Raw genomic sequence first — 27626 nt, 5'->3', positions numbered from 1 at the left:
CAACCTGGGATGTACCCTACCTCATGCCCAGTATTCCCAGCAAAGCTTCCAGATTCACTGTGACCCTGATCAAGATCAAATCCTTACTGAAGATGAATTGATGAGTTAGCTCATGCTTATTCACTTTGACTTGATGCTTTACCAGACTATGCTTTAGATGTGATTTTATAACCAGTGCTCATGAATTCATAACAATCACGATTGTTTTTATGGACAAATAAGAATAGGAAATAAGAGAAGCATTCTGTTGTTTCTTTAGGCTGGCTGCATCTAAATATCTATGTAATCATTAATAATATCTGTATAATAATATTTATAGTTTATTTTTTAAACAGTTCTTACCTGTGCATTATGGCGTAACACCTTTACTGCGCATGCGTAATGATTTAGCAAGACGCGCGATTACAGGGAAAGCCGTGGAGCGCAGGCGCAAAGATCTCGGCTCGATTATGGTATTTAGATTTATTTAAACGGATTCTGGGTAGTCTTTTAAAAACTTTTACAAAGTTTTTTTAATAGACATGTACAAATATAAAATAATTATAATTATAATAATAATGACTATAATAATATAAAAGAAGAAGAATGTGAAACCACGGAATCGACTCACGTATTCGATTCATAAAGTCTAGTTTGTTTTAAGGAATCGATTCAGTAAAATGACACGCGATGCCCATCATTGGCTCTCCCTGTGTAAGTGGTGTAAGCTCAGGGGGTGAGTGCGCCCCTCTCTCTCACACATGAACCATGCACTGCCTCTGGACCACAGCACTTTTACAAACCCTCATTCACTGCCTTTTGTTCCACATAGGAATCTTTGAAAGAGCCTCAGCGTTCAGCATTAAGGTAAGTTGCGCACCTCCAGACGCGGACAGTGAGCTCTGCTGGAAAGCCGTGGAGATCTGTGTGGAGCTCCGCTGGTTTCTGTTCAACTGTGCGCCGGGAGATCAAAGCCCAGCTGGAGTCTCCAGCTTTCTTCGGAATTTCCGAAGTTGTTCAGTCTGAATGCTGTTAGAGCCGCCTTTTGGTGCACTGGGTTTAAGACTAATGAAGCCCTTGTAGTGTTCTTAAGCTTTTAATCTTTAGGGGGTTTGCATTTCAATGAACTATTTGCCAGAAATGTTCAAAAACAGCTGTACTGCCCTGCTAGTAGTTCTTCTGCAGCCAGTCAAGTCATCCAAATCTCCTGCAGTATTAAGATCACTGGTCCTAAAATTTCTTAAAGACATTTCTTTATGATGACTTATCCATATGCATTGGTGTGAAACTTCCAGCTGTTGAAATATTTCAGAGTTAACAATATATTTAGGGTAGTAATATACTATGATCTGTATGCTCCTGATGTGAAAATATTAATCACTTTGCCTGCGTTCCATTCAAGAGGAGGCTGGCTGCCTTGGTGGGCATCACTTTGGAGAGAACCTCCAATGGTCTAATGCGCTTCCTTTATTTATTCAATGTATTATTATTTTCTTAACTAACTTCAAATGACCATTGCATGTGTCCTGTACAGAAAAATCAGTCATATTGTTCTTTTTGTAATAATAATTATAATTGAGAGTTTGTTTTGCATAAGAATTGTAATCGAAAACAAGTTTTAAGCTTCAAATGTAAAGAAGATTGACAGAACGGTTATGTGAAAGAAGCTAGAGCTACTCCATTACAGTGACAGCAAGGAATAAGGGTTTTGAGATTTCTTGAAAGACTTATTGAATTGAACTACATAGTTTAGAGGCAACAATGCAGACGGATCTGTCACCCATAGGAGCTAGAATGAATTTGTTGGAATTGTAAGTAAATATATAGAAAAGATAATGTTTACGCACAGTAGCGGGTATTTGGGTTATAAGTAAGAGCTTAATCAGATAAAGGCTTTGTGGGTGAGAAAGAGTGTTTTGTAGTGAATACAGGATAAAGAATGGTTACTGGGGCATTAACTTAACTGGTGGGGTGAAATGGGTAAGGGAAAGCTCAGTGATTAAGATGTTGGACCTTTGATCAGAAGGTAATGAGTTCAAATCCCACCACCAGTAAATTGCCAGTGCTGGGCCCTTGATCAAGGGGCTTAACCCTTAACTGTTTAGTTGTATGGATGAAATAATTGTGTATATATATATATATATTTATTTTATTTGTACTATGTAAAAAAAAAAGCCTGTGTCGGAACGCATCATAGAGTAGTCACTTTTCTCGACTTACAACCTGATAGACTTACGACCCGTTTTTCGGTCCCTATCTATGTTGTTAGTTGGGGTCTACCTGTAATATAAAATGGGTGTTGCTGGAGACATAGATTTGCATAAACTTAAGTTAAATGAGCATTAAATATTGTACCAGACATTGCAATAGCTAAAACGTCAGCCAACAACTTCTGATTAAACTGCTCCTCATAAAGCATCATGGGGTGGTGTAACTGTTTGTAGAAAGGTGCTGTCTGCTCTTTTCCACACTCAGGAGCTCACAAAGGCTCACAATTGGCTAGTATGAATCAAGAATATGACATCTTTCCCACCTTGAGAACATCAGCCATTATTGCTCTTTTGGATTCCTGGCCAAGCCTGAGGCATTGGGATTGCGGACTATCACCTTTTTATCATTTTTTTCCATTGTTACTGATCTATTGAAGTAATAGTACACCTGCCTGAGCTAGACAATGTGTTTAAAGTACGGTGCTGTGTTACAGGAGATTAACAATACAGTTGTTCTCATCCTATTCAAAGCATCTCTGTGGATACTTACTATCTAGAAAAGTTAATAGGGAAATCGATTGCCATGTTCTTCTTTGTCACAGTTAATGTTGGTGGTGCCTTTGCCCCTTTCATGCAATGCTTCACTGGACCCATATGCCCATGCCGTTTCCACCTAGTATGTACATCATAAGTCTACATTGCTGTAAAGTTCCAAACCATTAACTTCCATGATAATAATGCCATCCCTGATTGGTGCCATCATGCTCAACATATCACAGATTGCTAACCAGCTTAGTCAAAATGGCTGCAGGCCTAAAAAAATGTATTGTAAAACTTCCAGTCAAACAATTTTTGCTGTATCTTTTACTCCTTAGATGGGTTCCTTCATTAATATGACGACTAACGGATAAACCTGATCATGAACCCATGTTTGTGATTGCCCTGGTAATTTGTCTTCAAACAAATGCCATTGTTATTGGGCTAGCAATGTCTTTTTACGTTAAAGCACTTCTCGAGAAATGCGCACCAGAAACTATAGGTTTATACTGAAGCATATACAAATGTCTAAACATATTGAAATAATTTTTCTTTAAAAGTGAGTTGTGGTGATTGTATTTTCTGCAAAACTGAACTTATAAAAATCCCTTAACCTGGGTTGCAAAATGCAGTGTATATTTAGGATTATATTACAAGTTGTGTTACCTTTTTTTTGGGGGGAGCCTCTGCTTTAAAAGCCTTGCCACACACAGACACACATATCTGCAGAGAGGACCTTTCTAACGTCTTTCCGCCTGTTTAGGATATAAACATCCAAAAGCTATTGAGACACAAAACATATGGGCATGCAAATTCTTGTTTGGACATGCATTGAGGTTCTGAGGTGGGGGGTGCAAAGGGGGTTGTGAGGCTATAAGGGGGGGGGTCTTTTTTTTCCCTGTTATGTGTGATTCATAGAGTGAGGCAGATGTGTCCTTGTATTTTGTAACACATTACATTCGAGTTCTTTGCTTATTATCTTGTAAATGCAATATTTAGGAGACAAAGAGAAACAGACACTGTGAAACAGTAGGGAGGCAGACTGACACAAAGGGAGAGAAACATGGAGGGAGAATGAGAGGCGAAGAAGGAAGAGAAATAAATATATACAATGAAGGCTTTAAGGTTTTGCTCGAGGGACAATAGTTGTCTTCTTGGTACTTTTACTCCAACAAAGCACTGGTGCTGAAGCTGAAGTTGTTGCCTATTCTGTGATCCATCTGAATTTATTGAATAGGCATATGCAGGCAATTCTTCTTATTTCTCTCAAATGTTACTGCTTTATCATTAGTCATTATGAGCATGAGTAGCATGCTTTTAAAGAATAAGTTGCTTTGCCAGTGTAAAAACATGCCCGAATATACACTCGTGGGCAAAAATGTTTGCCCAAAATGGCAAAATAATAAGGTTCTAATAGACTTAAATACAAATCATTGGTCATTAAATGAACTGCAATTTACTTTTACTGCAGTGAACTGTTCAGGGTGGGGGTAGAGGGTGCTAGAAACAAAGAACCTACACTTTCATTGTCTACTTGTAAACATAGATAAAATTATAATAATGATAAAAATAAAAAATAGGTTTAATGCAAAATACACCGTGTCTGGGTTCACGTGTTCAACTACCCATCAACTGTTTACAGCTCATCAACATTGAATGGAACAACACTGTCTTTTGTTTCTGTAAATAATGTCTGCAAGTTTACCCACAAGGATTAAACATTTAAGTAAATCAAAAAGGAAAAGCTCTCATATTAAATCACTTTATTTATTAGATTGATTCATTCAAATTTTCTCTCCAGCGGTTTGTTATTAAGACGAGTGAAAGGATTAATATTTTTGTCCTTCTGGCCTTTTCCCAATTTTTTTCCCCCCAAGAAGTGTATTACGATTTAACATATTGAACTGCTAAACTTACGCTGCTCAGTTGTTTTTATCATCCTTTATCTTACCACGTACAACACTTTACCGTCAGAGCTGCTATGAGGAAAGAAAACACAAAGCTGCTGTTCAGTCAGCACTATACCAGAGCTTTCTGATCATTCAAGAGAGATTTGCTGAGCTTTGCGCCCGTGTGTCACTAAAGTGCAGGTTCAGGCATTAGGTAGAGTGATTATCTCTCCACCTAGACGACAGACAGGAGTCGGTCTAATTTCCCTGCTGCCGCTGGTCCTTTCATGTGTCTGAGTCATTCAGGGCCTTTGATGAGAGATGGACGGAGTTCTTCGCTCGCTCTTTCTCCGTCTGCCAGCTCATTATTCATCAGCTTCACTCTTCTCTGCTTGTATGTCCTTTATCAGTTGATCTGTTTCCAATTTGTGCTCAAAGAGCCCTCCATCTATCTTTCTCTTGTACTTGTTGACTTTGTCCCCCTTGTTCTGTGTACAGGGAGAGAAAAACATGTGATGGGTATACATTGTTGGAGCCTTTAACCAGAATGGAAATTTTAAGGCAATTAGTTAAAGCCAAACAATCCCAGGAAGACTGAAGCAGCAGTCAACCATTACTTAGTAATTTTTTTTCATTTCTAATCCGTGCTGATGACACATCTATTTGACATGGTAGTTATGTTGAGTTTCTGTACAATGTGTTGGACAATGTGATTTAACAAAGACTTTGTAAACAGAGAAAACACTGATGATAAACCTGAATGATAAATCTAACAAATAAATGGTAAGATTTGTTTATAGTTCTCTGGGTTTTGAGAGTAAAGATGGGCTCACACACACACACACACACACACACACACACACACACACACATACACACACACACACACACACCTCTTTCTCTTAGTAACCTCTTTCCTGCTCTGTAGATTCTCATTTCTTGTTTGTTGCATGGGTCTGAACCATCTCTCAACTTATCTGCGTGTCTAAATCCACAGAGCTCACCTAAGGCCACCTCTTTAAGCCTTGTTTCCTAGAAGCCAGCTGGTAATTGTTGAGTTTTGCCCGGGGATGTTGCAGGACAAGTGCAGAAGGAGTATGTTTGCCTCTCAGTGGATCTGGTGTTTGTCTCCCACAGCTTTACTGTGCTCTGAAGGAGAGGTGTTGTTTTGAAACCTTGTGATTGAGTTTACATTTCAGCCATCCTCCTCAAGCTCTGTGTGTGTTGCATGTATGGTCATGAGCCCCATGACTGAGTTCTTTATAAATATAACATCTAACAAGATGTCAGGAGGCGAACCAAATCCCTGAGTGCAGTTATTTCCTAAAGATTAATGCAATATTACTTAATCATGATACCCTCACAATTATAGTCAATTAATGTTCTTTAGGGGCTTTTATACTGTGATTTCGATTTTAGCTGCATCTCTGGAAGATTATCCACAATTGCATTGTTTATTGGACAACGTCTGAAGAGATCCTTCAAGACTTTTGAACCTTCTTTAGAGCTTGATTAAAGTCAAGGTACAAATCTTTCAGCAGGATCTGAGTTTGTTAGTGATTAGGAAACAATTTTGTGATAAACATACATGTGGAAAAATACTTGTGCATTCTGTGTAGCTAGGCTTCTGTGGCACATGATTGCTCAAACATCACCAGTTAATATAAAGACAGATAGAGATGAGTGAAAATGCTACCTGTCTCTCTTATTCTCCTTCCGTGTTTCTCTGTCTCTCCCTCTACCTTTGTATCCCTGGGCCAGGACAGCAGGGAGGGGACGGAGGAGCTCCATCCGGATGAAGTGGCTCAATGGTGGGGTGAATGGAGCAGCTGGTCGACCTGTAGTTGGACGTGCGGAGGCGGCGTTCGCTCACAGGATCGTCACTGTCTGCAGCAGAGGTTAGTCGTTTAGCAAAACTCATTAACACTGGACCTTCAGTGTGTCCTCTGGGATAAAACTCTCCCAGTTTAATCATATTCATAATCAATGAATATTGTGAAATATATCACTTAAACACAGTTATACATGAAGAGTTAATAAAGTAGTTTTGACCCCATATGTCAGATGCTTTTCTCCAAAGTGACTAAGTTGAGCAGATTTTAAGCACTTGCTCAACCTCCAAGACTGTGGTTTAGACCTTTAACCCTTTGATCTAAACTTCCCTTAGTCTAAGCTTGCTAATTAGCTGTTCAAGGCCTGTTACTCCTCCATCAGCCTGACCCTTTCATACCTTCTTCTTACCCTGGCTAGCATCATCAATCACAGCGTTTCATCAGTAGGTGAAAACTCCCTGTCATTTTTAAATAAATGGTGCTGAAAGCTCAATGCAATTATGCACCGCACAGGCTTCATAACTGGTGCGGTCTGCTTTATATCCAGAGCTGTGTCGATCTACCAAATTATACATATTTTAAATTTGGACAACTTAAGAACATAACTGTAACTTTTATTAAAGATGAAAGAGTTGAACAGTTACTGAAACCAAACTAATCATCAATGAATTTGCCTCTACAAGTATTTCAAATATGAGAAATTTAAAAACAAACTTGTTTCCAGAGATGTGTTTGTGACAATTTTTGATTAGATTTTACTTTAGGAGTAGAAATAACCAGAAGAACATATGGCGAATATGTTTGTCTTCCTTGTCAGTGTATTGTATGTCAATATTGTTTATTATATTGACATTATTAGCAAGGTCCCCTGGTGATCTAGTGGTTAAGATGCAGCGCTCCCACCGCTGCGACCCGGGTTCGATTCCCGGTCAGGGAACCATCCCCAGCCACTCTTAGTGCCGGTCCCAAGCCCGGATAAATTGGGGAGGGTTGCGTTAGGAAGGGCATCCAGCGTAAAACATGTGCCAAATCAAACGTGCGGAGGATCCGCTGTGGCGACCCCTAACGGGAGAAGCCGAAAAGAAAGTTTATATTGACATTATTAGCAATATTGTGCATCTCTATTAAGGGATCCCTTAGATATATTTTATTTGAGATAATTTTACGGTGTTTGTCTATCTTAATTTGGAGAAAAGTCTGTGAAGTTTTATGTACATGCATGTTAAAAAATGTAGATATAAAAATGTTTATAGCTTGTGTGGATATAAAAAAGGCTGTAGGTGTAAAGTGGCCCTTGAGTTCTGTCTAAAGTTGTGTTTAAATGATTAAATTGAATGAATAAATGTGTTTTTAGTTATTATTTGGGTGAATGTTTGGTACATTGTAATTGAGTAATAAACAGTGAACATTAGGCCAGCAAATGCAGTTGTAAGGAACAGGGTATAAGCGCGATGCTTGCCAGGGAAAATATATACGTTTTTCTTTGTTCTTGTTTTTTTTGGGTTGTTTCATAGTTCCCATTCACAGTTCACAATCATACAACAGTTGCTATCTGGGTAGGTGAAGATTACAAAGTGTGTTCTCTGAAAGACGAGACATCATTTTGAATTTCTTCTCTGACTACTTTACAGGGCAGCTGCGCACACTCATGCCACAGGAAAGTGCAGATGGTTGGTTTGTTTTGTTCTGATTGACAGATGAGAAACTAATGACACCCTCCACTCTAAGAGTAAAACGAGTTTGGACCTCTTGTTGGACACCTAGCTGTATGAAATGTAATATTTCTTGTTAATAGGGTGAACAATTCTGTCACACAAATAAGTAGCCCTGGAAAGTACAGCCTTATTAGTTTGGAATTGATTGTAATACAAACTTGTTCAGCTTCTTTAGATAATTGTATTAGGTTAGCTAGTTGTAAGGTTTCCATTATGGCTATGCATTATTAGCAAGGGAGAGATTTCTCCTTTTAAAACTCCCAAGATGAGAGAAATGGCATTTCTATGGGCCATTAATTATCTAAAATCAGTGGCCAGAATGACACCAGCAATTCTGTCCGGACAAACATACTTATAAAATGCCTTTTAGAGCAAATGGGCTGCTGCTTTAGGAAGATTCCTCTGCTGATAAGGACTTGTGTTGAGCTAGGCCAGCTGGCCCCTATTAGCACTCCCCTGTGTGTGTGTGTGTGTGTGGTGTGTGTGTGTGGTGTGTGTGTGTGGTGTGTGTGTGTGTGTGTGTGTGTACACATGTTGTGGAGGGGGATCTCAGTGGTGAAACAGAAAGATGAAGAGGAGGCCCATCTGGAGTGGGCTGAAAGGGGTGAACAAGCCTGGGAAAGTTGCACATGTGTAAGCCAGGTAGTCTTTTGTAAGAGGAGCACCGTAGTTGTATGCAAGATGGCATGGAGGCTATCAAAAATGTTAAGGATCAATTTCGATGTGTACAAATGATTTAGGATCATTGCAGTAATATTAATGGCAACTTTTTTTCTTCTGAAAAACAAACCCCAAAGTAAAACAAGGCACATAGTGGAGAAAATGATTTCAGTGTCCTATATCAAATCTTTAGAAGTGCAAAGACACCATGCATAAAAGAAAATCTATCAATCTACTGTAATTATGGCCTATCTAATCATTAAGTGTATTAATAAAGTGTTGTGGCCACTATGAGTTTACAAAACAGTTTTAATGTCTTTAATGTGCATGAACATAGAGCTGTACTGAGGGATGTGAAGTATTTTTTATAAACATATTCCCTCAGCTGGGGTTTTGATGAGCATAATGGAGCTGTGATACAATATTACAGCATTTAACCTAGCAGAGAAATAAAAAGATAATTAAAAGGCAAACAGAAATATTAAGATTTGACTAAAATAAAACTATAGCCTGAACACTGACCAGCCACTCTGTAGGTACAATGTTAAATCTCAAAAATGGGAGAATATGGACTGGCCACACTGTCGGCCTGCCCATGATGCAGACATAACAATTACACTTCATCCGATTTGTCTACCTTCAGGAGGTGTATACATTATTAAAGCTTGTTTTCTTTTCAGGCTCACTACTACACACAACATCAACAGCTCCTTCTGTGCTGGATCGCCTAAGCGGTATCAGTTGTGTACTAACCAGGTAAGGCTCATTTAGTCTGTGTTTTATAGTATTTGGAATCCCCAAAGTAGGGCTGATTCTAATTAAGGGATATGGAGAAACCGTGTGAACTGAGCCAAAGCTGTTAGTTTAATACTGTAAAATGTTCAAGCTGTTTGCCATGCTACCTGCTGTTTGAGCTGTGTAATTATTGATTTATGTATTGCCTAGCCATGCCCCAATAGCAGAATCAGCTTCAAGCAGCACCAGTGCTCCCAGTTCAACTCCAAAGCCTTCAGCAGGAAACATTATGAGTGGATTCCCCTCTATCCAGGTAAAAACACTTTTATGACCATATGACTAGGGGACTTCAGACACATAGGTGAAGTTAAGATGGAAGAAGTATGTTTGTTTTATTTGACGGTGTTCATTGCTCTAATTAAGGAACATGATGGTAAATTCCACAAAAGCTAGTTTGGCCTTAGAACCCAATTATTACAGAAACGGTTCAGCCAGAAAGAAATTTACACGATTTCTGATCAGCCAAGACATTTATTCCACCTGAGAGTTGCTTTTAAACATCTTAGACAACACACTGAGGTTGTTGTGAAGAAAATCTACATTGAAAAATCAGTTGCTTCAAGCAGTTCTTTATAAAAAAAAAAGAGTCATTTAAAAAATGTTTTGGGTTAGTGGTGGCTCAAATCAGAAGAGTCCTTGAGCAAATCTTTACTCTGATCTGCACAGTTATTTACATTAGAGAAAAGCATCTGACACATGGATGTAATAATCAAACTGAATATACAGATTGGTGAAAGAAAGGACTGCCATGCAATATCTTAGTGATGCATTGAAATAGCTCATCTCATTGTGTTGTGATAAGCATGGTTGAGGATGGTTTTCTTCCACCAGTTCTCATCACCTTTCCATGCCTCATAGTCTAAAGTCTCCAGAATCCAGTTGTGTGTCTTGTTCCGCGTAGATATTATACGCAGAACATCTTTGCTCTTTCATTTTTGGCCCCAGGACAGCGGTTCCATAGTCTCCCATCTAATAGATGAGGCGGTTCGGTTTATTTCCGAATTAGGAACAAAATAGCCCTTTCTTTGATACAATGACTAACTTCAATCCTCAGCAGAACTCTCCAGAGTCCGGAGATTTAACAGCATTAATGATGTCATGTCCTGTTCAGATGATTACATCAGCATTTCCAGCAAGCCATGTGACCTGCAGTGCACCACCACCACGGGAGAGAGACAGCTATTGGTTCCGGCACACGATGGGACCTTCTGTAGGCATGGGGTCTACAAGGGCGTCTGCATTGAGGGCCAGTGCCAGGTTACACACTACCCCTACTACTTCTAGAAGACTACACCATTCATAAATGACCTCTGTATATGGAGTTTGGGTTGAGATGACATTTCTTTCTATATTGTTGGTCAATTTAGTAAAGGTTTGCCATGCTTTAATAGAATGCAGCACTTATACTCTAACTTGGCAGCCTATGCAGATGCTAATAATTGGATGCCAGCTGTAAAGTTTGAAATTATTATTTTCCCCTAAAAGGGATTCAGACTTGATGGGTTAAACTACAGAAGCACACAGAGGAACAGTATTAGTGAGTGTGGGTTGGTGACCGAAGTGCCGGAAATCTATCTCACATAAGAGCCAAAGTGCAATTTATGTGCAGAATTTTACTCACTGTACTCACTGATACTGTTCTGTACCCTTAGGTTGTCTGATTGCTATTGTGTATAGAATATAAAATCAAAATAACAAGATCGCTGTGTCTCTGTCCACATACAGGTGGTGGGGTGTGACGGGAAACTGTATTCTGGTAAATCTGTAGACAAATGTGGCATCTGCGGTGGAAGTGGTGACACCTGTTACCGGATCTCAGGATCTTACCGGAAGGGGATCACACAGTTAGGTATATCTTATCTACTTAGGTATATCTTTTATACTATTACTAAGAGGTCACAAATGTTACTTAAGGGCACAACACAGGATTATTGGGTGAAAAAAAGTTTTCGTTAATGATCCACTCTGAGGCATACTTCAGCATTTTTACCATGTCCGCGGTTTCCTTTCCCAGTGCCATCGTCCCAATACAATCATCTTTTCTTTCCCATATGCTTGGTTAGAAATAAATATTCAGCTGGAAATTTTAAGCCCTGTTTTTTCATACCAACATGTATTCATTTGGCAGGATTTTCAATGCAGCTTACAAGCTGGCCAGAATACAATCTGAGCTCAGAGCTGAGCAGTTCAGGGTTAAGGGTCTTTTTTTTTTTTTTTTTTTTTAAAGGGCCCTTATTTTTCATCCAACTGCACCATAACCATTCTTTTAAATATCATTATAAAAATCAGAAACCTTTTACAACATTTCTCATTTGTAAACTGAACATTAGAAGAAATCCTTTCTTTTCACATTGTATATTGGACTAATGGTGTTTGCTTTCACTTGGCGGCTGGTTGTGTAGTGAGTTGGAGGCTAGGAAGAATTTGAAATCATTGGTATTTTCTATGATTCATCAGGTTATGCATTTATAACTAATATACCTGTCGGAGCCACGGACATTCAGATCGTTGAGCGGCGAAAGACTGAAAACATCCTGGGTAAACTCTTTATTACTCTGTAATTGTGGTGGAGGAGAAAGCATACACATGTAGTGCAGGAGCTTTATTAAACAAAATGAACAATAAGCATGACACACCTCTGATAAGATGGATGGATTTGCTATTAATGGCAATTAAATTATCAGGAATATTTATTTTAGATGGTTTTTAAACATCTAAAATGGGGTTTTAGAGTTTCCTAATGTGTTAGTCATGTCATTTTTGCAGTATTGTCTTAACAAATTCTCTGGTCCAAATCCTGATGATGCTAAGAAAGTGGGGTGGCATGCAGTCTTTCCTGTCAAAGTGAGCAATCATGGGCATAGACCGATCAACGTGACCAATCAATCATCTGTTTGTGCTTTCCTCTGAGTATGTTACACCATGCCATGATACAGAATACGCTGCAGTTCAGAAAGGTACTTCAAGTGTCTCAGATAAAGCATGTCATAACCTTCATCCTTCTGAATTGGTAGCTGGTGAATGATGGGGAGACTTAACAGGTGTGTGCACGGGTGGGGGTGGAATTGGCCAAAACGAAACTAGAAAGAATAAATTCTACAGTACCCAAGCCTTACCATAATAACAAAGGGGCATATTACAAAATCTAAAATCAAATAGAATTCAGATGTATTACAATTAGACAGTGGTAGAAGAAGTACATAACCACTCAAATAAAAGAGAAACTGGAGATAAACTCTGTAAAATATGACTCCAGTAAAAGTAAAAGTGCTCCCTTTAAACTCTCACCTAAGTAAAAGTACAAACGTTTTTGCCTTCAAATGTGCTTAAGTATCCAAAGTACTATGGTTTATTATGGCTATAATGTTCCTATTATCATTTTTGTCACAAGACTCTTGCATCTACTGTTAATGTGAAAAGACACTAATTTCACTCTTAGAACACCAATCTATTTATAGAATGATATTAATGAGTCAAACACTGATTGATATCTATTAAAATCTATTAAACTACCGTAATTTCCGGACTATTAAGCGCACCCAAATATAAGCCGCACCCACTGAATGTGACAAAGATTTTTATTTTGAACATAAATACGCCGCACTTGTCTATAAGCCGCAGGTGTCTACACTGAAACTAATGAACTTTACACAGGCTTTACCGAAAGACAGTGTCTGTTACACGGCTTGTATCTAAACAGTAGCCTACCAAGAAAGTCATTGTTCACTGTCTTCCTGCTTTCTTTCACAACAATTTCTCTCTCGAGTTTTTCTTTTGGCATCGTCGTGCGTTTAAAAATGACCATCGGTGAAGCTTTTCTCTCGATGCCGTGCAGCTCAGAACACAGGTGATGTGCGTTTTCAGCGTGACGAATGATTCGCAATTCCTGTTGACATTTCGAGAGAGCGGCAGGTTAAACATCAGAGGAACATCATCCATATTTATGATGTGGTGCGGCCCGATTCAGTGGAAGAGCGTCTGATTTAATATAAAGAGTTTCATTGGTTCACCTGAACACGTTCGGGAATTTCATTGGTCTAATGTTATGGGGCTCAGTTTTTTGGCATGAAGCTTGTGAAACCGTAAATTAGCCGCTTCGTTGTTTAAGATGCGGGGTTCAAAGCGTGGGAAAAAAGTAGCGGCTTATAGTCTGGAAAATACCGTACTTTAAAAGGTTGTTGTGGCAAGTTAGAGTAATTTAGTTAGAGTGGCTTGCTGTAGGCTTGACAAGTTAAGATTTTATCCACTCAGAAATGAAAAGGAATGACTGATTTCCAAAATGTAGTTGAGTAAAAAGTACGATATTTCACTATGAAATGTCCTGCAGTTGAAGTTTTTTTTCAATGGAAATGTAAATACAGTACAGTAGCGAATTACATAATGTTGTCCACCACCGCAATTAGACTTTGGTGTGTAAGTTTCAGCATCTGCTTGAGAGCAAAAACGAATGAACAAAGAAAATTCAGTATGAGTAGAGTATTTTTGGGTTCATCTTGTTCCTACTGTTCCCTACAGCTCTTTCTGATGAAGCTGGCCACTTCTTCTTCAATGGCAACACTGTAATCGACAATCCACGCAACTTCCCCATAGCAGGAACAGTGTTTAAATACCGGAGGCCACTTAACCGCTTCTCAGACGGCTTTGAGTACATCATGGCCCAGGGTCCTACCCAGCAGGGCCTGAACGTCATGGTAGGTATATAGGTATGTACTGCTCCTAATAGAAACATTACTTCTCTCCTTTTAATCTCTTCTAAAAATTGTATTTATTTATTTTTTCCTCACAAATCTATGGTTACCTTTAGCGAACAACATAACACAATCTGACAGGGAGTGAATGTAACCTGCCAGCTAACATTGGTTGTCTAGCTTGCTATGGTGTTATTAAATGCAGTTTTATATGCAATTATTTCACCATTGTTGCGATCAAAATATTCCTGGGATGTTTAACATGTATTTTATCACAGTATTTTAATATTATTATAGTATTGTAGGTTAGTATTTAAGGTAAATTATACTGTAATAGTGACACCCCCCTACTGGTAATGTATGTTTATTTCACACACCACTCCAGTACATAACTTTAGATTTGATTTCTGAATAGTTTTCTGTGACTTATTTGACCCATTTGTAGTGCTTACATTTTTATTTCCTTCTTTGTATGAAGTATTACAACCTTAATGGAAAGATGCCTCACATCACATACGAGTACACGGTGCCTCGAGTGTTCTCCACCCCAGCATCATCTACCCAGCAGCAGCCTCCACTGAGCAGCATGATGGCCAACGCTTCATATTCACGGCTTCCCATTATCGGGAATGAGGTTGAGGCTCGCAGTGAGAATGGGGAGGAAGAGAAGAACCAGAGTAGGCCTGTTGAGCATAAGGGGAGGATGGAAGCACGTGGAGATGTTCGTTGGGAGCATCAGGCTCCTTGTAACCTCAGTAAAAACCCTGACGTGGTGCGCATTAGAGTGCCTGGAAAGGTTCTTCGTAATGAGCTCGGAAAGCAGGATGGACTCGGTGAGCGCAGAATTATTGTGTTTTCTATTGCCATGTGTGTAAACTTGGCATTAGTATAGTAATATATTTATAAAAGTAATAAATCTACAGTGAAGTCTTGGATAACAGAATCCATTCGAACCCCTCCAGGTTCCAGATTTAACCGGATTGAAGGCGACTCCTCCAGTGTGACTAATGAAACCCAGCTCGTGGCAAAGAGTGTGAAGAGCAAGCTGCATAAGCCGCAGCCTTGCGCAGAGAGCGCATCTGTCTCGGCCTGCTCCACTCTGAAGCTGAACCAGAGCTCCTCTGTGAAGAACAGCCTGACTCTGCAGATCCACACGACGAGCCAGAGAGAGCCAGAGTTTAAGCCTGAGTCGAACAGCACATCGCAGCACAGAGCGCAACTTCTCCCACTCCAGCAGGGGGCACCAGAGCGCCTCACACTCACTGACAGGTCAGGATGAAGGACTGAGAAGGGGAATTAGGGATAGGAAAACAAAGTATAAAGCAGGTGGGGAGGTTTAAGATTGGGGGACCAGGGTTTGGAGCAGAGAGAAGTATAATGAGGGAGAAAACATCTCGAATTAGGGCTGATCAGTTGTATTTCTTACATTCCATGTTAATGTTTAGCTTCCTCATTTTTCTCTTTGTATCGGTGCAGTAATGAGTTCGAGGTGATGTCTCTGGACCATGATGTTAGTCTGGCAGGCGTGTACAGATGGAAGGTATCTGCGTACGCACCGTGCAGTTCAACTTGTACTACAGGTGATCATGTCACAAGAAATGGTCACAAACAAACACAACTGGGTATTGCCAATCAAAAGCTGCATAGGATATTCACATGTACCCCATAATTACAATTTAGACCCCTCTGTAGCTGTTCTGAGAACCATTAACGTTTTATTTTTTGTAGCAGTGGTGTACGTGTCCCTCAGCTTTCCGAAGTGCAAAAATATCTTGAATATCATAAGACATTGTTAAAAAGAGCACAAATTTGCAGAAAATGTTGGAAAAATACATTCATAAGAGGAATACATAAAAACAGTTTTCTGCACAGGACAAACAAGGGATTTGAACCATTACAAAAAATATAAACGAGGCAATTAAACATTTGAACCGGTTTATTTGTGTAAATTATGTTATTATTTTAATCTTGTGGACTATATGTAAATATCTGTTATAAGAAATAGCTTGTTCAGGCTGCTAATTTGTTTTATTTAACAAATGAATGTTCAAAACATTATTTGTCGATTAAAACTAATAATTGCATTAAAAAATGGAAGGACAGGCACACAAATAAAACATAATCTTCCTGCAACAAGGAATTTTTTAGAAAGATATACTACTATATTATTCTTACCTGTATTGTAATCAATCAGCCAACAATATTCTGTTATACTGTTCACCTGTGTATATGTATAACACTAGACGTTTAAGAATATCTTTGGGGTTTAAAATAGACAGGATCTCATCCTGTATAAGACAGTTTGACATCTGTTAAATAAATAATTTCTAACACTCAAGATTTTGTTCATTATATTATTTGGGACTCTATAGCCAAAAAATTCCAGATAGCACATAGTTTAATATCAGAAATGATTATGTAGAGAAAATTGTTAATTTAATTTTATTATTCATAATTCTCTCTCTCTCTCTCTCTCTCTCTCTCTCTCTCTCTCTCTCTCTCTCTCTCTCTCTCTCTCTCTCTCTCTCTCTCTCTCTCTCTCTCTCTCTCTCTCTCTCTCTCTCTCTCTAGGTATCAGCACAGCGTTTGCTTTGTGTGTAAAATACGATGGTTCTGAGGTTGATGAGAGTTACTGTGATGCTTTGACTCGACCTGAGCCCACATACGAGTTCTGCACAGGCAGAGACTGTCCACCCAGGTCAGACGCTCAGATAGCTGGACGTGTGTGTGTGTGTGTGTGTGTGTGTGTGTGTGTGTGTGTGTGTGTTTTTGTGGTTTCAGAATGAACACTTTAATCTGGAAAAAAAAAATCTTTGCATACACATTCACTACTAGTGACAATTTAAATCGCCTGCTGGTATGCATTTGTAAGTTGGAAGAAAACTAGACAACCTGAAGGAAACTCACATGATAAAAGACCATGTACATAAAAATCTGCATAAGCATTGCATAAACAACAGGATTGAACCTGGGACACCGGAACTGTTAGACTGCAACAATTCCCACAGTTTTTTAATGCCTTCTTCTTCTTTCGTTAGGGTTAGGGGGCACCACCGTGGATCATCCGTCTCCATGCTACTCTGTCCTCTACATCTGCCTCTTTCAAACCAACCAACTGCATGCCTTCCCTCACCACATCCATAAACCTCCTCCATGGCCTCCTCTTTTTCTCCTTCCTGGTGGCTCCGATATGCCCCATGTCCCTCCTCTGCACATGTCCAAACCATCTCAATCTCGCCTCCCTCCCCTTCCCACCCTCTAATAAACTAATTTCTAATTCTGTCCAACATTGCAGGTCTCACCACAGTCCTATAAACTTTCCCTTTCACTCTTGCATATACCCTTTTATCACAAATCAATCCTGCCACTCTTCTCCACCCACTCCACCCTCTTTTTACATTTACATTTTTGCGGCATTTAGCAGACGCCCTTATCCAGAATGACGAACAAAAGTGCTTTGAGTCTCTAGTAATTAATAAATCAACACTGGTACGCAAGATTACAAACTTAATATAAATATAACCCTTGAATTCTACAAGCTTGGAAGTGCTAATTTAAGTATTTCAGGAAGAGGTAGGTCTTCAGTCGTCGCTTGAAGATAGTCAGGGACTCTGCTGTACGGACATCTAGGGGAAGTTCATTCCACCACCTCGGTGCCAGAACAGAGAAGAGCCTTGAAGTGTACTTACCTCTCATTCTGAGAGAAGGAGGTACCAGTCAAACAGTGCTGGAGGATCTCAGACAGCGTGGTGCAGTGCGAGATGTGATAAGGTCACTGAGGTAATATGGTGCTGGTCCATTTTTGGCCTTCGTAGGCAAGCATCAGTGTTTTTTGAATCTGATACGTGCAGCTACTGGAAGCCAGTGAAGAGAGCGCAGCAGTGGGGTGGTGTGGGAGAACTTGGGCTGATTGAACAAAAGACGTGCAGCTGTGTTTTGGATCATTTGCAGTGGACGAATAGCGTTCAGGGGAAGACCTGCCAGCAGAGAGTTGCAGTAGTCAAGTCTTGAAATGACAAGAGACTGAACAAGCACCTGGGCAGCCTGTATGGACAGAAATTGTAGAATCCTTCGAATGTTATACAGAAGAAATCTACAAGAACGAGCAACCTTAGGGACAGGTGGGAAGGACAGTTCATTGTCCATAGTTACCCCAAGGTTACGAGCAGTGGCTGAAGGGGAGAGCAGAGAGTCATGAAGTGTTATTTGGAGATCTTGACCTGGAGATGAATCACCTGGGATGACCAGCAGTTCTGTTTTGCTGGGGTTGCATTTTAGTTGGTGAGCACTCATCCATGAAGATGTCTGTCAAGCATGCTGATATCCGAGCGGAAGCTGTGGTATCTGATGGAGGGAAAGAAAAGATTAGTTGAGTGTCATCTGCATAGCAGTGATAAGAAAACCCATGTGAGGATATGACTTCACCAATGGAGTGGGTATAGAGGGAGAAAAGGAGGGGACCAAGTACCGAGCCTTGTGGGACACCAGTGGTGAGTCTGCACGGGGCAGATGTGGATCCCCTCCATGTTACCTAGTATGAGCAACCTTCCAGGTAGGAAGCAAACCATTCCCATGCTGTTCCGCAGATACCGAGGCTCTTGAGGGTTGACAAAAGTGTCTTGTGGTTGACTGTGTTAAATGCTGCTGAAAGGTCCAGGAAGATAAGTACAGATGACAGCTTTGCTGACCGAGCAGCATGCAGTTTCTCAGAAACAGCCAAAACTGCCGTCTCTGTGGAATGTGCTGCTTTGAACCCAGACTGATTAGGATCATGGAGGTTGTTCTGTGAGAGATAGACAGACAGTTGGTTAAAAACAGTGTGTTCCAGAGATTTAGAAAGAAAGGAGAGATGTGATTCCGGTCTGTAGTTGTTGATGTCTGATGGAGCCAAAGCAGGTTTCTTCAAGATGGGAATGACCCTTGCTTGCTTGAAGGTAGTTGGTACATAGCCAGATGTTAATGACCCATTGATGATTGTGGAGATAAAGGGCAGGAGATTTTGTGTGATGGTCTGAAGCATAGTTGAAGGGATTGGATCCAGAGCACAGGTGGTGCGATTGCAAGATTGGATGACTTGCAGTATCTCATCTTCTGTTAAGGTTGAGAAGCTTGACAGAGACGTAGTGGATTGTCGGCTGTGTTGTGTAGTCGTTGTTGGGGAGGAAGTGAAGGTCTGGCAGATTTTTTTAATCTTCTCATCATAGAAGAAGGCAAAATCATTAGCAGTCAGGGAGGATGAAGCAGGTACAGCAGGGGGGTTGAGTAGTGAAGAGAAGATGTTGTGAATCTTACGAGGATCTTGTGCAGAGGCCTCAAGCTTTTCCTTGCAGAAGGCAGTTTTGGCAGAAGTCACCTCCAATGAAAATTTAGTCAGGAGTCAGTAAGATGCGAGGTCTATTGAGATTGAGTTGTGATTTTTTCCACTTCCTCTCTGCAGATCTGAGCTCTCGTCGATTGCTGCGCAAAACTTCTGACAGCCACGGTGTGGGACAAGAAGTCTTCTTGGGTTTTGTAGTCAAGGGGCAAAGGAGGTCCATGGTTGAGGAAAGAGATGAGAGGAAGGAGTCCGTAGCAACATTTTAGGGTAGAGAGGAAAAGAAGTCAGGAGTCAGGGTCCACTACACCATTTCTCTTTTCTTCACTTCTCTAACACAGTCTTCTTTACTTTGCACTGTTGACCCTAGGTACCTCAACTCATCCACCTTCACCACCTCTTCTTCCTGCAACTGCACCCCTCCACTGCCCTCCCTCTCATTCATACACATGTACTCTGTCTTACTCCTACTGACTTTCATTCCCCTTCTCTCCAGCACGTACCTCCACCTCTCCAGGCTCTTCTCAACCTGCTCCCTACTCCTACCACAAATCCTTCTTAAAATATGTATTCACCAGTGCCATTTCCATTCTTTTAGCAAAATCTACCACCATCTGCCCTTCCACATTCCTCTCCTTAAGGCCAGACCTACCCATCACCTCCTTATCAACTCTGTTCCCTTCACCCACATGGCCATTGAAGTCTGCCCCAATCACCAATCTTTCATTCCTAGGTCCACCTTCTACCACTTCATTTAATTCACTTCAGAATTTTTCCTTCTCCTCCATCTCACAACCCACTTGTGGAGCATAGGCACTGATGACATTTATCACCACCCCTTCAAATTCCAGCTTCACGTTAATCACTCTATCAGAAACTCTCTTCACCTCCACTACACTCTTACTGTACTCTTCCTTAAGGATCACCACTACACCATTTTTCTTTCCATCCACACCATGATAGGACAGTTTAAACCCACCTCCAATGTTCCTGGCCTTACTCCCTTTCCACTTGGCCTCCTGAACACACAACATATCTGCCTTTCTCCTCTCCATCATATCAGCTATCTCTCTCCCTTTACCAGTCATAGTACCAAAATTTAAAATACCAACTCTAACCTTCACTTTCCTCCACTTTTCCTTTCCCTGCCATCTCTGTAGACGTCTTCCTCCTCTCCTTCTCCTCCTTCGGCCAACAGTAGCCCAATTTCCACCGGTACCCTGTTGGCTAACGATACCTGTGGTGGTCGTTGGTAACTCGGGCCTAGACCAATCCGGAATGAAATTCTGCTTTGTGATCCGCATATTTGATTTGGCGCACGTTTTACGCTGGATGCCCTTCCTAACGCAACCCTCTCCATTTATCCGGGCTTGGGACTGGCACTAAGCGTGCACTGGCTTGTGCAACACTAATGGCAGGGTTGTCATGCCTCCTTACCATAAATCATTAAATATAATAATTGCAAATATTTTGCAAAAAAAAAAAAAAAAAAAAAAAAAAAAAAAAAAAAAACAAATATATATATATATATATATATATATATATATATATATATATATATATATATATATATATATATATATAATCATTTATAACAAACTATTATATATAATGTACCCTGGCTGATCTACAGGGTCAGACTTATGACAACAGTGTGTGTGCTTTTTTTTGTTTGTGGGTTTGTGTGTGAGACAGATGGGAGACAAGCCGCTGGAGCGAGTGCTCTCGGACATGCGGTGAGGGTTTTCAGTTTCGGACAGTGCGCTGCTGGAAGATGATGGCACCGGGCTTCGACAGCTCTGTGTATGACGATCTGTGCCACGCGGTCGAACTGCACAAGCCCATGGTACGCAAATCCTGCAGGAGCAAATCCTGCGGCCCCCAGTGGGAAGTTTCGGACTGGTCTGAGGTCAGTGTGTACAAAAAGTAGATTTGTTTAGCTGCACTGATCTGTGCAGTTTCTGTTCTGGATTTCTATAGCTAGTAATTATGGACTTGAATATGGGGTTTGGGTGTTTAGGGCTAGAATAAAAAACAAGAATTGAAGCTTTGTTTGCTCCGTTTGGCTGTAGTATTGTACAGGATACTATATGTGTGTGGGTAGTGCTCAGCACGATGTGGGCGGCTCGGTGTGAGAAGCAGGGAGGTACGGTGCTCCATGGACGCTCATCTGTGTAATGAATCCACACGGCCTATCAGTCAAAGGGAGTGTGACGGACCCCCATGTGACCTCAGGTGGACTGTCACGGACTGGAGCCCGGTGAGTGTCTACTGTACATAAGCAGGAGGACACGCACACTCGATCTGCATTTCATAAACACATTTGTTCTAGTAAATAAATTTTTTATTTTTTTTTTTTTATTGCTTACAAACAAATGGAAGGACAGACATACGTCTGAAACATAAAGAATTTAATGCAACAGTGAAATATTGTTAGAAATCATCAGTAATGATATTTATACTTCTTTCTTCTTTTCTTTATTGCAATCAATCAGCTTTGAGCACATGAGGTCATCTAATGGCATTTTGATATTCATATACACAGGTGTACAGTGTAACACCAGAAGTTTATGATTATATTTGGGTTGTAAATAATCATCACAACCTTCACCACATGTCTCTGGCTGTGTGTTTAATCTCCCTGTCTAAGTGCTCAGGCCCATGTGGAGAAGGCCGCATGATGCGTTATGTGGTGTGTAAAAGCGGGAATGGGAAGGTGATCTCAGATGGTCACTGTGATCGGGAGCTGAAGCCCCTCGCCGTACAGCCGTGTGGAGCCTCAGACTGCTCTTCACACTGGGTGGAGCAGGAGTGGGAACAGGTAAATCAATATTACTAATTATTATGCTGTACATTTAGGATATGCATGATTGCTCATTGCAATATTCAGCATATTATTTTCCTAATTATGATTTATCACAGTGCAAACCCCACCACAATCTCCCACTTGCACATATCTGTGTATTCTGCATGTCACCCTGACTGTACATTTTGTGCAAAATTTTTATTTAATTTATTTTTTTAATACTGTTGTACTTAGAAGCTTCTGACACCATGTGTGTGAGTGTGAGCATGCTTAGCAAAAAAACCCTTTCTGATTTTGAGGAACACAATATATTCTGATGTTATAGTACTACATCTACATTTAGTAGATAAACTTTGGTAAAGTCTTGTAGTTAAGAAATGGGTGAAGTATCATAAAATTCTATAATTCCATAACATTCTTTAACGTTGGAGATGCGTCAAGTTGACACCATCATAACTTGAAAAGTTGAGACATGGCCTGGCCTACCAGTAATCAATAAAGAATCAGTAGAATGGTGATCAGTATGGGGTAGTTCATTGTCATTTGTCAATAATTTACAAATGACAGTACATAAGTGTGCAAAACATAGCAATTCACATTATCTTAATGTATAAACTTTAAAGTATATATATATATATATATATATATATATATATATATATATATATATATGGTTGTGACAGTGAGTGCTGGTTCGCTAGTTGAGGGCGGAGCCAGACGAGCTCTATTTCAGTGTCTGAAGAGGAGAGAGAGAGATAAATCTAGGCTTAGAAACACCAAAAACAGAAAATAATATGTGCTATAACACAAGGTCGGTCGGTCGGTCGGTCGGTCGGTCGGTCGGTCGGTCGGTCCGTCGGTCCGTCGGTCCGTCCGTCCGTCCGTCCGTCCGTCCGTCCGTCCTTCTATCTATCTATCTATCTATCTATCTATCTATCTATCTATCTATCTATCTATCTATCTATCTATCTATCTATCTATCTATCTATCTATCAGTGTAACGCGACATGTGGACGAGGGGTAAAGAGCAGGCAGGTGCTGTGTGCTGGGCTCGAAGCAGGTGTGTTTAAAGAGTTTCCTGATCACGTGTGTGGTCATTCACCCAAACCCGATGAGAAAGCTGCGTGCTTCGAGAGGCCTTGCTTGAAGTGGTTCACCACCTCCTGGTCTCAGGTAAATACACCTACACCTCAACACTGCTTCAATTTCATGCTTTTTTTTTTCTTTTTTCTTAAACAGTTCCTTATATTATGAGCATGTTCTTCAGATTGAACTGTCAAGCGCAGACTTACAGCAGGGATGTATTAGTAATATTACTGTATAAGAATAACATATGCATGCATTTCCTACTCACCCTATTTTGCTGCATCTGGACAATTTTTGGATGGTTTGTGCTGCATGATATATCTAAATATCACACATGACTTTCAAGATATATTGCACAGTCTTGCTATAAAATTAATGATTTTAATACTTCAAAAATATTGACGAGTAAAAGTTTTGGGGCATAGCAGAAACATCCATGCAAGTGTGCGCATAAGTAAAGCTTTCACATATTTTAAACACTGCTGTGCAAAATATCTACTGATATTACTGAAATCAGGAAATCAGTATCTCATCTATTAACTATTGCTTTTGCTCACCTGGATACTTTTTTCTTTAGCTGTGGGTGGGCCCAACTGACTCGACTCTAACCTCACATATCATTGGCTTACTTCTTTTTTTTTTCCTACAACATGTCTGCTGATTTTCTCCTGGCCTCTGAAAGCATTGATAAAAAAAAAAAAAAAACAATAAGTCACAATGATTTATTACATTATTTCCGGGTGCACAAGCAGACACAGCTGTCAAGGACGCTTGAAGCAAAGCATCATGAATATGCACAATGTGCTGTTAGGATTTTGAAGTACAGGATTATAGCAAGTGTTGCCCAAAAATCTCCCTCCTGCTTTGTGACACAGATACGCTTTAACTCAGACATTGCTTAAGTCCGATTTAACCACAGAGAAATGTACAAGAATAAGTTGAGATTTTTGGTCAGTGGTCATATTAAATGTCAAGGGCTCCTGATCCACCGCGACTCTAAGATGCAGCGCCTTCATAATCTAAATACATGTATTTATAATACTATCTTATGAGCAGTATTTACTAATTCTTTTAGAAACATATATTAAACAAAGAGACCAACAAGAGCTGATACCTGAGCCGTATTCAGGCAGGATTAGTTCTACATGAACTGCCAATCCAGAAGGAAATGACATCACTACAGTATATCTGCGTTATTCTCTCCAGCCCTGAGAAAATTTCACCCACAAACTAAAATGCAATTTTACAGCGAACTAAGGGCTGGTCACGTCTCTGTGTGCGTGTGTGTGCGTGTGTGTGTGTGTGTGTGTGTGTGTGTGTGTGTGTGCGTGCGTTACAGTGCACTAAGACATGCGGGAGCGGAGTGAGAGTAAGAGAGGTGAGGTGTTATCAGGGGGAGGAGATCGGCCAAAGCTGTGACTCCACACTAAAACCTCAGGCCAGACAGAGCTGTGAGGTACAGCCTTGTCCTACTGAGGCACCAGGTAACACAAACAACCAATAACAATACACACATTCCACAGTGGGACAACATTACAATGTATGGGAGCACACAAAATACATACTACAAAAACCAAACCAAAAAATGACTTAGAGCAACATAAATGTTCATGTTCATGAATGTGGGCTTTATCTGATTGATATTAAATTAACTTGCAGGCAGCTTGTGTTTTCCACAATGTGATCCCAATGGGATCTCTTGTATTTCCGGTGTATAGATACAATGGTTTAATATGTTTTGGAGTGTATAATGTTGTGGATTATGCTCACTTTACATACAAGTGCAAGAACCCAGCCGTCTTTAAAGACTTTTACAGTACATCTAAACCATTTAATCAAAATGCATTTGAAAAATGGCTACCGTATTTTCCGGACTATAAGCCGCTACTTTTTTCCCACACTTTGAACCCCGCGGCTTAAACAATGAAGCGGCTAATTTATGGATTTTTCATGGGTTTTTCCCGGTTTCAGAAACTTCAAGCCAAAAAACTGAGCACCAAAACAGACCACCGGGTTCAGGTGAACCAATGAAACTCTTTATATTAAATCAGATGCGCTCCCACTGAATCGGGCCGCACCACATCATAAATATGGATGTGATTCCTCTGACGTTTGACCTGCCGCTCACTCGGGCATGAAAAAATGCACTTCACCTGTGTTCTGAGCTGCACGGCATCGGGAGAAAAGCTTCACCGATGGTGATTTTTAAACGCACGACGATGCCAAAAGATAAACTCCTGATAAACTCTAAATAGTTGTGAAAGGAAGGAGGAAGACAGTAAACAATGACTTTCTTGGTAGGCTACTGTTTAAATACAAGCCGTGTAACAGTCACTGTCTTTCGTTAAAGCCTGTGTAAAGTTAATTAGTTTCAATGTAGCGGCGTATTTATGTTTCAAAATAAACATCTTTGTAAAATTCAGTGGGTGCGGCTTATATTTGGGTGCGCTTAATAGTCCGGAAATTACGGTACATTAAAAGCAGAGCATCATGAAGGATAAAACCCAAAACCATGATATAGTACTAAACCAGTCACTTTATAACTATAGCCCAATCTCATACAGTGTATCCCTACACTTTATATACTGTAGATTATAGTGCTTTAAGCATATACTGTATTTATATGTATATTATAGGTCAATTTACACACTAAAATATGTTTTAATGTTTTTACCTTTCTCTCATGTCTCTCATCCAGCTGAAGATGTTTGTGAGGACAAAGTTACAGCAAACTGTGCACTGGTGCTGAAAGTAAAGCTCTGCACACACTGGTACTACAGGAAGGCCTGCTGTCTCTCCTGTAAGACCAAAGGTCACTAAAGAGCTGCTGAACCCTAACTGGGCCATTCCACTCGATGTGAAGAACCACAAATGTACATATACACACACACACACAGAAACCTGAATCTAAACACTCATTTAAGACCCTACTACCCCCCCAAACATTTTATGCAGAACAGAGCACCCCAACTGGTTACCTACAGTCTAACCTATTACCTAAAAATGCTATTACTCTATAGCTCTAACCTAATTAAAATTGATGCAGCTCTAATAGCTATTCCGATTGGTCCCTTGAAGGATTCCAATCCACAAGCTACACTGATCCATTTTGCGTAAAAATTTATTCAAATCTAGTCACCCAGAAACAACACTAAAATGTAGTGTATGACAATAGTAATGACTGGTGACTGTGTATTTACTAATCCTGTTTTTAAGATATCCTTTTTTAAATCTTTACCTCAAGATATTTTCCTATGTTCTGCTCAAAATCCAACACTGTAAATCCTAAAATACAGCATTTACGTGCTACATTACACCTCTACAAGCTAAACCTTACGCAAAAATTTTTAAAAACAGCGTACACAACCCCCGAAACTGGCCCTAGCCTAATCCCCTTAGCATAATAATAAAGACAAGGCATGAGACAGGGCATGACATTTCTCATGCTCTTAGATCCTGCAGTCGCACCACAAAGGTGAGCTAATTGCAGTGCTTCAGTCCTATAAATGTTAGGTTTTATATATCAATAAGGTCTTCTGGATCGCTTGGGGCTCAACAAAATGTACCAAACTCAGACAACCTAGCTAATTTCCTACAAGGATAATCAACAAGCTAGTGTCTAACCTGTCTCCAGACTGCACTGTAATAATACCCTTATACTATCAACTAATCCGTTGCTTATGAAGTACATCAAATCGGTACCTCTAATCACTTATACCTAAATCCTAAACTGAAACTAAACACTTTCTTTATCCTGAACCTAACCAGTTCTATTTAATTGTCTCATACTCGGCACACTGAACCCCAACACTACACTTTAAGCTGTATCTCTAATCTGTATAAATATGGTGCTATACTTCATGGGGGATGTTCTCGTCAGACCCCTCAGGCAGCTTCCCTCACTGCACAGGCTGTTCCTGATCCACAGAGACGCTGTTTTATTACCGAGCGTACGGAACATGCCACTCTCTTGTACTGTAACACTGATTCACTGACACACTTTCCATATTTGTACAAAGTTTCTTGTTTTTAAGCTATAAGTTTTTATGGTGACCTGGAATGGAGGTAAAAGGAAAAAAAAGAAATAAAGTGATTATTGTTTAGCTTTGGTGCAA

At 40.1% G+C, this 27626-nt stretch overlaps 1 protein-coding gene and 1 long non-coding RNA gene across 6 annotated transcripts; one reads left to right on the top strand and one right to left on the bottom strand.

Annotated features, from left to right (window-relative positions):
* The first annotated feature begins 680 nt into the window (after nucleotides 1–680).
* Nucleotides 681–27626, top strand: LOC310729549 (ADAMTS-like protein 2). Of its 5 annotated transcripts, none has more exons than XM_083547858.1 (18): nucleotides 681–715; nucleotides 812–846; nucleotides 6377–6513; nucleotides 9503–9578; nucleotides 9768–9870; nucleotides 11343–11466; nucleotides 12075–12155; nucleotides 14133–14308; nucleotides 14784–15138; nucleotides 15268–15574; nucleotides 15782–15885; nucleotides 16877–17003; nucleotides 21315–21528; nucleotides 21724–21879; nucleotides 22270–22440; nucleotides 23422–23598; nucleotides 24851–24995; nucleotides 26210–27626. In XM_083547858.1, the coding sequence occupies exons 3-18, from the start codon at nucleotides 6411–6413 to the stop codon at nucleotides 26329–26331; spliced, it is 2541 nt and encodes an 846-aa protein (XP_083403984.1). In that variant the 5' UTR covers nucleotides 681–715; nucleotides 812–846; nucleotides 6377–6410; the 3' UTR covers nucleotides 26332–27626. The 5 variants fall into 5 exon arrangements, with proteins under 5 accessions (XP_083403984.1, XP_083403981.1, XP_083403983.1 ...); XM_083547855.1 differs by adding an exon at nucleotides 10729–10874 and having other exon boundaries at nucleotides 711–846; XM_083547857.1 differs by having other exon boundaries at nucleotides 711–846.
* LOC310729763 lies at nucleotides 11820–15921 on the bottom strand. Its single transcript, XR_014534664.1, has 3 exons — nucleotides 14473–15921; nucleotides 13779–14415; nucleotides 11820–13143 (listed from the first exon to the last, which is right to left on the bottom strand). It is a non-coding gene; the product is annotated as an uncharacterized lncRNA (long non-coding RNA).

The sequence above is a fragment of the Silurus aristotelis genome, assembly GCF_946808225.1.
Source record: "Silurus aristotelis genome assembly, chromosome: 8".
NCBI classification, from domain to species: domain Eukaryota; kingdom Metazoa; phylum Chordata; class Actinopteri; order Siluriformes; family Siluridae; genus Silurus; species Silurus aristotelis.
The sequence above is the reverse complement of the archived record's forward strand: the minus strand, read 5'-3'. Positions and strand labels throughout refer to the sequence as shown.